General features: G+C 58.2%; 1 protein-coding gene across 12 annotated transcripts in view; it reads left to right on the top strand.

Annotated features, from left to right (window-relative positions):
* Positions 1 to 12,276, top strand: part of KIFC3 (kinesin family member C3) — a 39,752-nt gene that overhangs the window by 20,083 nt on the left and 7,393 nt on the right. For 6 of the 12 annotated variants that reach the window (XR_004301793.1, XR_004301788.1, XR_004301789.1 and 3 more), the window contains 8 exons: positions 6,104 to 6,172; positions 6,694 to 6,882; positions 7,010 to 7,249; positions 7,776 to 7,949; positions 8,532 to 8,679; positions 8,763 to 8,893; positions 10,397 to 10,508; positions 11,777 to 11,958. Coding sequence is in view for 2 of the 12 variants with exons in the window: in XM_032424312.1 (XP_032280203.1) it covers positions 6,104 to 6,172; positions 6,694 to 6,882; positions 7,010 to 7,249; positions 7,776 to 7,949; positions 8,532 to 8,679; positions 8,763 to 8,893; positions 10,397 to 10,508; positions 11,777 to 11,958 (1,245 nt within the window). In the remaining 10 variants the exon portion in view is untranslated. The remainder of the gene's footprint in view (positions 1 to 6,103; positions 6,173 to 6,693; positions 6,883 to 7,009; positions 7,250 to 7,775; positions 7,950 to 8,531; positions 8,680 to 8,762; positions 8,894 to 10,396; positions 10,509 to 11,776; positions 11,959 to 12,276) is intronic. The other 6 variants (XR_004301797.1, XR_004301792.1, XR_004301794.1 and 3 more) reach the window with 3 other exon arrangements.

Below are 12,276 nucleotides of genomic sequence, written 5' to 3'. Positions count from 1 at the left end.
TTTCCATGTGAACGTCTAGTTTCCCAGCACCATTTGTTGAAAAGACTGTCCTTTCCCCATTGAATGGTCTTGGCACCCTTGTCAAAAATCAATTGGCCACGTATGTGAAGGCTTATTTCTGGGTTGTCTATTCTATTCCATTGGTCTCTATGTCTGTCTTTATGCCAATACTTCATAATTTTCATTGCTACAGCTTTGTAGTAACTTTTGAAATCAGGAAGTGTGAGACCTCCAACTTTCTCTTCTTTTGCAAGTATGGTTTGGCTATTTGGGGTCCTTTGAGATTTTATATGAATTTTAGGATGGATTTTTCTATTTCTGCAAAAGAATGTCATTGGAATTTTGATGGGGATTGCATTGAGTCCGATGATCACTTTGGGTAGTAGGGACTGACATCTTAACAATGACAATCCATGAACATGGAACATCTTTTTTTTTTTAAGATTTTTATTTATTTATTTGAGAGAGAGAGAGCACAAGCAGGGGAAGGGACAGAGGGAGAGGGAGAAGCAGGCTCCCCACTGAGCAGGGAGCCCGACATGGGGCCCAATCCCAGAACCCTGGGATCATGACCTGAGCCGAAGGCAGACACTGAGCCACCGAGACACCCCGGGGTCTTTTCATTTATCAGTGTCTTCTTTAATTGATTCCAGCAACATTTTATAGTTTTTAGTGTACAGATCTTTTGCCTCCTTGATTAAGTTTATTCCTATTTTATTCTTCTGATGCTATTGTAAATGGAATTATTTCCTAAATTTCTTTTTTGGATTGTTCATTGTTAGTGTGTAGAAGCACAACTGATTTTTTTTTTAAGATTTTTTTAAAAGGTTTTATTTATTTATTTGACGGGGAGAGAGAGAGAGCACAAGCAGGGGGAGCAGCAGGTAAAGGGAGAGCAAGAAGCAGACTCCCTACTGAGCAAGGAGCCCCATGTGGGGCTCAATCCCAGGACCCTGGGATCATGACCTGAGCCAGAGGCAGACGCTTAACGATTGAGCCACCCAGGCGCCCCCCCGCCTTTTTTAAAGATTTTATTTATTTCAGAGAGGGATCGTGGGGAGAGAAGCAGAGGAGGACAGAGAGGGACAAGCAGACTCTGTGCTGAGCACAGAGCCTGACGCAGGGCTCGATCTCACGACCCTGAGATCATGACCTGAGCCGAAACCGAGAGTCAGACACTTAACTGACTGAGCCCGCACAGGCATCCTGAAGAACAGCTGATTTTTACATGTTGATTTTGTATCCTGTGACTTAGCTGAGTTTGTTTATTAGTTCTAATTGGCCTGCTTTTTTAGTAATCAGATTAGTTGTCAATTTTTATTTTATTTTTTTTAAGATTTTATTCAGTTATTTGAGAGAGCAAGAGAGATCACAAGCAGAGAGAAGAGGCAGAGGGAGAAGCAGACTCCTCGTTGAGCAGGGAGCCCGATGCGGGGCTTGATCCCAGGACCCTGGGACCATGACCTGAGCCGAAGGCAGATGCTTAACCAACTAGGCCACCCAGGCGCCCTAGCTGTCAATTTTTAAACCTGAGTTAAGTTCACATAAAAATCTGGACCTCCTATTTTGTCAGAAAATACTGGAAGACGTGGCATCTCTGGGCTGCCGTTCCCATGTGGCACCCACTGCCTGGAGCCTCGGAGCAGTCCTGCCCTTGGCAGAAGTGAGCGTCCTTCCTCTGACTCCCCCGTGGTGGCCCGGCCTCCAGCACCCCTCCTGCCCCACGCCCTGCCTGACAGCCTCACGCAGAGACTCTGCTGGGCCTGGCCCCTCGTGCATTCAACGTTCTTTCTACATGCGTTTACTGAGCACCTGCTGTGTACCAGGCGCCGTCCTAGGCACGGGGGTGTGGCACCCACACAAGAGACAGATATTGCCTTCAGGGACCTTCATGCTAACAATAGAACTCATTAAGTGCTTTACGTGTATTATCTTATTTAATCTCACTTAATCCTCCAGACATCCTCCCAGGGGCAGCCTCGTTGTCCCGATGAGGAAAGCAAGAGGCATGGCCATGTGGAGACTTCTCCACGGTTATCCAGGGGGCAGGGTGATGTCTGTATTAGAAAGCTGGAACTGGAGGGTATTACGCTGAGCGAAATAAGTCAATCAGAGAAAGACTTGTATCATATGACCTCACTGATATGAGGATTCTTAATGTCAGGAAACAAACTGAGGGTTGCTGGAGTGGTGGGGGGTGAGAGGGATGGGGTGGCTGGGTGATAGACATTGGGGAGGGTATGTGCTATGGTGAGCGCTGTGAATTGTGTAAGACTGATGAATGACAGACCTGTACCTCTGAAACAAATAATACATTATATGTTAAAAAAAAAAGAAGATAGTAGGAAGGGAAAAATGAAGGGGGGGAAATCGGAGGTGGAGACAAACCATGAGAGACGATGGACTCTGAGAAACAAACTGAGGGTTCTAGAGGGGAGGGGGGTGGGAGGATGGGTTAGCCTGGTGATGGGTATTAAGGAGGGCACGTTCCGCACGGAGCACTGGTTGTTATACGCAAACAATGAATCATGGAACACTACATCAAAAACTAATGATGTAATGTGTGGTGATTAACATAACAATAAAAAATAAACATAGGTAGATAGATGATAGATGATGATAGATCATAGATTAGATAGATGGCAAATATTTGGAAACTTTGGGAGATTTATAAATTATAAATACAAGGGGCGCCTGGGTGGCTCAGTCGTTAAGCGTCTGCCTTCGGCTCAGGTCATGATCCCAGGGTCCTGGGATCGAGCCCCATATCGGGCTCCCTGCTCCGCGGGAAGCCTGCTGCTCCCTCTCCCACTCCCCCTGCTTGTGTTCCCTCTCTCGCTGTGTCTCTCTCGATCAAATAAATAAATAGAATCTTAAAAAAAAAAAATTATAAGTACAAAATAAAATATTTTACTTTTCTAAAAAAAAAAGAAAAAAGAAAGCTGAGCAGTCCGGCCCGAGAACCCATGTGCTCAGCTGCCCCTCAGTGGCAGAAGGACCCGAATGTGCAAACTTGGCAGTGGGCAGGGCAGGGTGGATGGGGCCAGATGGGCACAGTCAGTGTTCATGTGGCCACAAGTCAGGTGTCTTGAGAGGGCGCGTGTGTGGGGACAGGATGGGGTGCTTCCCAAGGCTGCCCCTCTGGCCTCTGTTTCCTTGGGGTGTTCTGGGTCCCAGGACCTCTTGCCTTTTCAGCTCAGCCACGCCTTGGTCTTGCCATTGGGAGAGCCGTCTTTTCCTCAGAAGACAGCCTGTGACCATGAGCGGGGCCTGGGGGGAGCCGGGGAGGTCGTCAGCAGGTTGTCTGGGCTGATGGGAGCAGACAGCTGAGAACACGGACCTGCGCAGGGCGGCCCCACCCTCTTCGGCGCCTGCCTCTGCTGAGAGATGGGAATGCAGCTTTGGGCCAGACAGGCCCCGGCCCCCCGCTCCCACTGAGGCCCTCTGCCCCAGGCCCACGACCCAGTTTCTCTGGCTGCCCGGGAGCCTGGGCCGGGGCAGGGATGTTGCACAAACGCAGCCTGGCCCCTTCCTCAGCCCTGGGGTTGACACCAGCAGCCCCCCAGGAGCCTGCTTCTCCTTTGGCCTGGCTCTCCGCCCTTGGGAGTGTGCGCTGCTCCTCTTCGGTTACTTCACGTGTTTATTGAGTATCTACTGTGTGCCGGTCGCCTGCTGGGGTCGCCTGCTGGGGCCGGGGCGTCTGAGGGGTAATAGAGAAGGTCCCTCCTCTCCTCGCCTCCAGATGCAAGCACGCCGCTGACTCAGAGCTGGGGAGGGTGTGTGAAGGGATGCCTACAGGGGCCCTCTCCCCTGGAAGGCCTTGCTCTCCGGTCCGGTTCACCCCCAGCACCCCACTCTCTGCACTCACCGCTCCCGAAGCAGAGCCCTCTGGGTGGAGGGCAGCCGTCCCACGCCGGAGCAGCATACATTCTCATTCCCCGGCCCCAAATGGGGCTGGCCTGCCGGGCCACCCTGCGGTGTTGGTGGCCTGTGTCCCCCCCACTGTCCGAGACGAGCCAGGAGATGACTGACACCTCTGACGAAGAGCCTTTTACAGCCTCTTGCTCGACCGCCCACCCACGCCCCCAGCCTTTTGCGGCCCCTTCCTTTTGGGGCACCCCTCAGAGGTTCCAGGCAGAGCCCGGGAGCATCCAGAGTTCAGACTGTGATGCAAGAAGGGAGCCGGAGCCTGGGCGGCGGGCGGGCGTCCTGACCCCCCGAGGGAGCAGTGGAAAACCCCGCTTTCGTGCATAGGGCCTGCGCGCCGGTGGCATGAGGGACGAGCGAGGTCGGGGCGCACCCACCTTGGCGCTGAGGAAGCGGCCTGTCTGGGGCACCTGCTCAGTGCAAGTGGGTCTTCCCGGGGCGATTTCCGAGGGAAGGAAGCGGGGGGGCGGAGGCACCCCAACCTTTCAAAGGGAGGTAGACCCACCTATTTCAGGATGGCGGAGTGTGAGAGGAATGCATGTTATTTGAGACTTAAAAATTGCCTGGAAGCACGAGGAATTTGTCGGGCATAATTGTACAGTGCAGAGACTCCGCTTTGTGGTGTCGCATTCACAATTTTGTTTCGGGATTTTTGACTTAGTACGTTGAGGAGTCTTCCTCCAGGTCACTTAAAACTTGTGAGAGACACAGCCAGAACCATAGCAGTCTGCGTGAGCACTCGCCGCGACTTACCTAACCACTCCCCTAATGCTGGGTATCGGGGTTACTCCCAGCCTCACGGCTAAGGAATAACCCGCTGCCTTTTGCGAGCCGTCCCTCGCTCGCTGGGCTCGGAGGCCGGAGGAACAGAGCGCTGCTCACGCCAGGCTCTCGACGGAAGGGGACGCTGGAGCGGCGCAGGCCTGGTCTGTCGCTCCATTTCCTGCCCCCACCGGCTGGCTCGGAGGAGCAGAGACCACCCTCTCCCGCCCCGGGAGACCGAGCGTGCCCCACAGACCTCGGGTGACATCCCAGCCATGTAAAGTGGGGAGCTGCGACACACCCCAGCATCCCAACATCTGGCCTCTCCTGAAAGATCAGGAGTTTGGAGATGTGGGCCTGCGTGTCCCTGGCCGTGGCTGCCTCCTCCGGGGGGACCTGTGCTGCCCCTCACCTGCCTTACCTGGCTGGCCCGGCCCCTGCAGGCCACAGACTTCGTCAGCTGTCGCTTAGTAATAAGAACCCAGGGCTTCGTGGCCTGCTTGGGTAAAACCCGCCTCCTAGCCCCCCCCCCAGAGGGAGTCTGACTCTCACTGGGCCTTCTCAAGGTGAGGTGCAGTCAGGTACGGGCATCACAGAACGTTCTGCAAGAAGACCCCCAAACATGCACGGAGGAACACTGGTGGTGCCAAAGTCTTCGGCCGCATTTTTGGGTTACTTCCCGAGAGGTTCCCGGAGGGGAGCTGCTGCGGAATCAGGGTCTGGGACCAGCAGGGAGGGCAGCCAGCCGGAGGACAGCTCTGGGGGAGGGCCACTGTCCTGGGATGTGTTGGCATCGTGGTGGCTTCCCCTGCCCCGGGCTCTGGCTGAGCCAGGCCACCCCTGCCTCCTGACGGGGTGCGCACCCCCTTCTCTGCTGGCCCCAGCTCTGCAGCAAGGCAGACTGGGAGCTGGGGGTGGGGGTGGGGGACACAGGTCTGAGATGCGCCCTGGTTGCTGGTAGACCTCTCTGCACAGGCTGACTTGCCAGGAACCCCTTGAATGGAAGAATCTAGGGTCTAGGCAAAGACCGATCTAGGTTTTACAGCGTCGACTTTATACAATTCTTTCAAGGAAAAGAATATAAAATTACAAATACCTAACTAGACACAGGCCACGACGAGGACCGGTGCAAGGCAGGGGTCCTGAGGGTCGGCCTCCTGAGTCTGGCGTGGGCTCAGAGTGGTGCAGGGGTCACCTCTGCTGTGCTTGCTCCCCACTTTCCCGAGAGCCCAGGCTACCTGGGTCTTGCGGCGGGTGAGGGTGCTGAAGGCTGTTGGCACGGGGCAGGTGTCTCTCACCTGGAGTCCCAGGTGCCCTGATGCTTGAACACAGGGAGGGCAGGGGCTGAGAGATCAGGCCTGGGTGTGGCTGGAGGTGAGGAACGAGGCTCACCGTGACCGTGGCTTTGTGCCAGCAGGTGGAAAACCTGAAGGAGAAGCTCATTAGCCAGGCCCAGGAAGTGAGCCGCCTTCGATCAGAGCTGGTGAGGCTCAACACTGACGTCTTAAGGTCGGGGTTGCTGGGGGGGGGCTGACCCGGCCTTGTGCAGACTGACCCTGCCAGATGGGGTGTGGGACCCCATCTCTCCAGAGCCCTCATGTCCAGCCCAAGTGGGGGCCACATCTATGCCCAGCAGACTGCCATTGGGCCGGGGAGATGCTCCCCGAATACTTGTCACCACTCACTAGGCCCTCAGAGACCGTGTGACCCCAAAGGGAGAGAGGTTAATTCTCGTCTGCTGATGTAAAATAGGAGTGTGAACTCTGTGTATAAATACGACTTTCTTGTTACTTTCACACTCAGGAAAATAGAATGAGGGGCGGGTGAAGGCCGTCCCTCCGGCTCCCCTTCTCTCCTCTGTCTTTGCCTTCTGTCCCTCTTGAGCTCCTGCTCTCTTCCCTCCGTTGCCTGCCTTTCTTTTTCTTTCTCTCCTCTCTCTCCACCTCTCCTCCTCTCTCCCCCGCCCCTTGTCCCCCCTCCGCCTCCCCACTCTTTGCTTCCCAGGTCTGCCCTGGCCACATGCGCCCCCTGTGCCCCGGCTCTCTGCAGGGGGGCACGGACTTGGAGAAGCACCGCGACCTGCTGGTGGTGGAGAATGAGCGGCTGAGGCAGGAGATGCGGCGCTTCGAGGCCGAGGTGCAAGAGCTGCGGGCCAAGGCGGCGGCCCCCTGCGCGGGCTGTGAGCACAGCCAGGTGAGCGGGCCAGCGGCCCCAGCTGCTCCCGGAGGGCTGGGTCCCGAGCGGCGGCCCCGCTTCCTCGCACTGACCCCTGCCTGCTCGTCCGTCCTTCCCTCTGTCCGCCCCCCCCCACCACCTGCAGGAGAGCGCCCAGCTCCGGGACAAGCTGTCGCAACTGCAGCTGGAGGTGGCCGAGAACAAGGGCATGCTGTCTGAGCTGAACCTGGAGGTGAAGCAGAAGACCGACCGGCTGGCCGAGGTAGAGCTGCGGCTCAAGGACTGCCTGGCTGAGAAGGCGCAGGAGGAGGAGCGGCTGAGCCGGCGCCTGCGGGACAGCCACGAGACCATCGCCAGCCTGCGGGCCCAGTCGCCGCCCATCAAGGTGAGCCTCCGGCGGTGGCCACGCGCGGGGCCCTTGCCCTCTTGGCCCCTGGCGCCCAGGGCGGGGCCGCGCCGAGCAGGGGGCTTGTCTTGGTCAATGAGTGAGGGCAAGTGGTTGGAGCAATCGTCCCAGGTCGGGGCTCAGTCTTGCCCCTCCTCCCCCTTCCTGCTGTCCGGGGCCGGTCACGTAGTAGGCGGGCATCCGGCGCCCGAGGCTTGAGCTGCCCGCGCCTGCCGGCCATGGGTGTGGGGCATCGCGAGATTCTGCCCTCGTCTTGGCCCTTCTTGTCGGTTCTGTGCCCCGGCTGGGGCCGCAGCCAGGCTCTTGGTGGGCTTCCTGAAATGACAGGATTCCCGGAGGCCCTGCAGCGCCCTGGAAAGCCGGGACCCTGAAGCTCCTCCGGTTTTCTTCTGGGCGCTCTGGGTGGGATGTCCCTGAGGGTCCCCTCCTGCGGCCAGCTGCGTCCCCGGGTCGGGCCGAGGCACCCTCGCACCTCCACGGGCCTGTCCCGCCCGCCCCCCCGCAGTACGTCATCAGGACCGTGGAGGTGGAGTCGTCCAAGGCCAAGCAGGCCCTCAGCGAGTCCCAGGCCCGGAACCAGCACCTGCAGGAGCAGGTGGCCATGCAGAGGCAGGTGCTGAAGGAGATGGAGCAGCAGCTGCACAGCTCACACCAGCTGACGGCGCAGCTCCGGGCGCAGGTGCGCAGGCCGCGGGGGGTCGGGGCGCCGGGGGGGGCGCCGGGGGGGGCCCGCAGAGGCGGCGTCAGTACCGGGCAGCGGGTCAGCACGCGGGGGGCCCACGGACCTGGGTTCCAGGCCCTTCTCTCCCTGCTGCCTGGGAGACCCGGGCCAGGCTTTGTCTACGTCTGTTTCCTCATCTGTAAACCGATGTGCTCGCAGAACGCACCTCCCGCGCGCGCCCAGGGACATGATCCCGAGTCTCCTCACACAGGGCCCAGCACACACGTTCTCGGAAAGGGGCCCGGTCACTACTGTAACAAGTGCTCTCCCCTGCTCTCCTGGGGCCTGTGGCTTGTGCCGCAGTCATGGGCCAGGACACCAGGCGGGTGCTGGGGCTGATGAAGGAAGGAGCTGCACGGAGCTCACAGACCTTTCCGGGAGCGAGATGGCCATCTGCCCCCTCCCGTGTGCGTGTTTGTGCCGACGCGTGGGGGGCGCCGTTCGCTCACGTGCGCGTGTGGGGTAAGGCGCGGGCCTTCTTTCTGGCACCCACCCCCTGCCTCCCGAGCCCCATGCTGAGCCTCTGGCCTGGGCCGTCAGATCGCCATGTACGAGTCAGAGCTGGAGCGGGCGCATGGGCAGATGCTGGAGGAGATGCAGTCCCTGGAGGAAGACAAGAACCGGGCCATCGAGGAGGCCTTTGCCAGAGCCCAGGTAGAGATGAAGGCTGTGCACGAGAACCTGGCAGGTGAGCCGGCCGGCTGGGCCCTGCCCTCTCCCCCTGCTGCAGCCCGTCCCCCTGTCCACCTTACACCTCTCATGTCCCCCAAGGGGTCCGGACCAACCTGCTGACGCTGCAGCCAGCGCTGCGGACCCTCACCAACGACTACAATGGGCTCAAGCGGCAGGTGCGCGGCTTCCCCCTGCTCCTGCAGGAGGCCCTCAAGAGCGTCAAGGCCGAGGTGAGTGCGGCGCGCGGCCGAGCGGACCGGGCAGGCTCGGAGAGGCCCTGGAGTCCAGGGCTCCATTCCTGTTGCCAGCGAAGCCGCCAGGCAACAGCTCTCCTCCCCCCACTCACGCAGACTGAAAAACAGACTGGTCAGGGGCAGGTATTTCAGTATTTCTCTTATGACTATTTTTTATTTTATTTTTTTAGAGTTGGGAGGAGGAGGGGCAGAGAGAGAATCTAAGCAGGCTCCATGCCCAGCGCAGAGCCCAACGCGGGGCTCGATCTCACGACCCTGAGATCATGACCTGAGCCGAAATCAAGTCAGGCACTTAACCGACTGAGCCATCGAGGCGCCCTTATTAAGACTCTTTAAACCAAGCATGCAACATATATCCTTGTATTTTAAACATGCCACATATATTTTTACATCGGTTAGTTTTAATTTTCTTAAGCTGTGCTTGTACAGCATGAGAATAGCCAGCTTCTCTGAAGTGCCTCCTACATGCGAAGCCTTTTATAGCTGTCAGCTCCTTGAATCGGTAGCGCGGCCCTGCAGGGTGGAGAGACTGATGTATTTCCGGAATAGAAAATCGTTCTTTTTCTGTAGAAAAATTATGTCAACAACACATGGACATAGTAGAAAGTTCAAGCCATGCACAAGGGCATCAGATGAAAAGGAAGGGGACCCTCTCTGCCGCCCTGGCCCGCGCTCCCCAGAGGCGGTGTCTGTCAGGATCGCCCCCCGCCCCCACCGGGCGTTCTGAGCTCCTGAAGCCTGTGGGTGTATTTGGGTGCAGAAACACACCCTTCTTTTTTTTTTTTTTTAAAGATTTTATTTATTTATTTGAAAGAGAGAGAATGAGAGACAGAGAGCATGAGAGGGAGGAGGGTCAGAGGGAGAAGCAGACTCCCTGCCGAGCAGGGAGCCCGATGCGGGACTCGATCCCGGGACTCCAGGATCATGACCTGAGCTGAAGGCAGTCGCTTAACCAACTGAGCCACCCAGGTGCCCAGAAACACACCCTTCTACCCGACAGAGGGGAACATCTGCATCTGTGGTCTGCATTTTGCTGCTTTCCCCTATGAAGTGTGACTTGGAGATCATTACCGCCCAGGTGCTACCGATCCACAGACCAGATGGTGTCATTCCCATTTTACAGATGAGAAAAATGAGATGTGATGACTGAACTAGTTGCCTTGGGTCCCCCAGCTGCTCAGGGGTAGAGCTGGAATTTGGCTCCGGTTGAATCATATTATAGTCAGGTGCTAGTCCTGGGGAGTGAGGGCGGAGTCCTGGCTGTTTGCGTCGTTAGAGCAACCTTGAGCCACTGGCTTAGTCTCTCTGAGGCTCAGTTTATTCCTCTGTGAAATGGGCCTGGCGGCCGTACGTCCCCACGGGGGCTGTTGGAAGGAGCTGACATGGGACAGCACGCATCAAGGACTCAGCCCAGGGCAGGAGCGTGGTAAGCCGGGTTGGCGGACCAGCCCCCGACAGCACTGTGCGCCCCCCTGCCAGATCGGCCAGGCCATCGAGGAGGTCAACAGCAACAACCAGGAGCTCCTGCGCAAGTACCGCCGGGAGCTGCAGCTGCGTAAGAAGTGCCACAATGAGCTCGTGCGGCTGAAAGGTAAGGGCTGCGGGGAGGCTGGGGGCGCCCCGGCACAGGGTCCCCCGACCTGGCTCCGAGCTGATGCTGCCCTTCCCCCCAGCCCAGGGCCACGCCTTGGAGCCTGCACCCTGTCGCCGAGGGGCTACTGTAGCTCCCACTCTCGGTAGATAGGGAAACCCCGGGCCCACAGAAGTCAGGGAACTGGCTGCAATGCGCATGGCTACCAGATGGTCCACCCTGGATGTGGACTTTGTTCGGTCCTACTCTGAAGCCCTCACCCCGGTGCCCGCGGCAGGCCACCCCCAGGCCCCGGGAGGGCCCCAGCGGGGGTAGGGAAGCCCTGGGTGGTGGGGGGCTGGAAGACTGCTTGTTCTGACCAAGGGCCTGCTGACGGCACGGAGGGCAAGGGAGGGCTGCTCTTGCCGGTGCTGTTCCAGACACTGAGACACAGCCGTGGGCCCGCAGATGCTCTTGCTGCCCTCACAGTGCTCACTGCAGCTGGGGGAGCAGACGGTGATCGTAACCGCCCGGAGAAGCCCGACACTGCCCCTGGTACCGGGGCGGGGGAGGGGCTCTAAGAGCCCCTCGGTGTCTGACAGTGGGGGGTGTTGCAGGGCTTCCTGGAGGAGGTGAAGCCGCAGCTGAGGCCTGGATAGTGAGTTGCAGTGTACAGGTGAAGGGGAAGGTAGGGGCATGCTGGCTGTCACGGGGAGTTTGTTCTTCATCCTAGGAGCACTGAGATCCCGCGGAAGGGCTTGAGGCAAGGGGATGGCACAATCTGCGCCCCCAGGCCCCCCAGAGCTGCCTTGTTGCCCGTCCCCATTCCATGTGCTGCTCGTCCACCTGCTGTCTGGTTCTCTTTGCCAACTGATTCCCAAGGCCTGTCCGGGCGTCCACGAAGCCCTTTTAGCATGACAGAACAACTCTTGGCTTACTGGGGCCCACGCCCCTCACTGGATAGAGGAAACTGAAGTCCAGAGATACAGAGTGTCCATTCGGTAGCCCACCCGGACTGGGGGCAGTGCCTGAGCCCCACAATTGACCTTGCCTCCCTTCCCCAACGTGAAGCTCCCACTCTCAGCCGGTTTGCCCAGGAAGAAAGTGCACTGATACATGAATTCATGATAGTGTGAGTGACTGATAACAGCGTTGTGGGCGGCCTTGCTCAGAAGGCTAGGCCTTCCTGAGCCACCAGGCTTCCCAGGACACCAAAGGACGCCAGTGGGGAGGCAGTCTGATCTTGACCCAGCCTGTACGTACCCTTCTATCCTCCCCACACAATCCAGGGAACATCAGGGTGATTGCTCGTGTCCGGCCAGTCACCAAAGAGGACGGGGAAGGACCCGATGCGACCAATGCTGTGACCTTCGATGCCGACGACGACTCCATCATCCACCTGCTGCACAAAGGAAAGCCTGTATCCTTTGAGCTGGACAAGGTCTTCTCCCCGCGGGCCTCACAGCAGGACGTGAGTGTGGCCCTGTGGGGATACGGACAGAGCAGTGGAGGGGGGGGTTACACACAGGGAGAGATGATGGGGGCATGGACAGAAAGAAATTTTAAGAGTGGGAGAGACAGGTTGGAGAAGCTTGGGGTGCTGGAATGCCTCGCTTCTTCCACTGGAGGAGAGGAGAGGAGAGTGGGAAGCTAAGACAGGCTGAGAAGCCTCTGCAGGGCGGAGATTCAAGGACAGCCTATGGCACCTACGCTGTTCCTCCCACCCTTACAGCCCCACCCAGTATTGGGGCCCCTCCCACCCACGTGCCCATGCCCACCCATAGGGCCC

This window comes from Phoca vitulina, unplaced genomic scaffold (assembly GCF_004348235.1).
Source record: "Phoca vitulina isolate PV1807 unplaced genomic scaffold, GSC_HSeal_1.0 scaffold30, whole genome shotgun sequence".
Taxonomy (NCBI): domain Eukaryota; kingdom Metazoa; phylum Chordata; class Mammalia; order Carnivora; family Phocidae; genus Phoca; species Phoca vitulina.
Note: the sequence above shows the minus strand (reverse complement) of the source record. Positions and strands in the feature narration are given on the sequence as shown.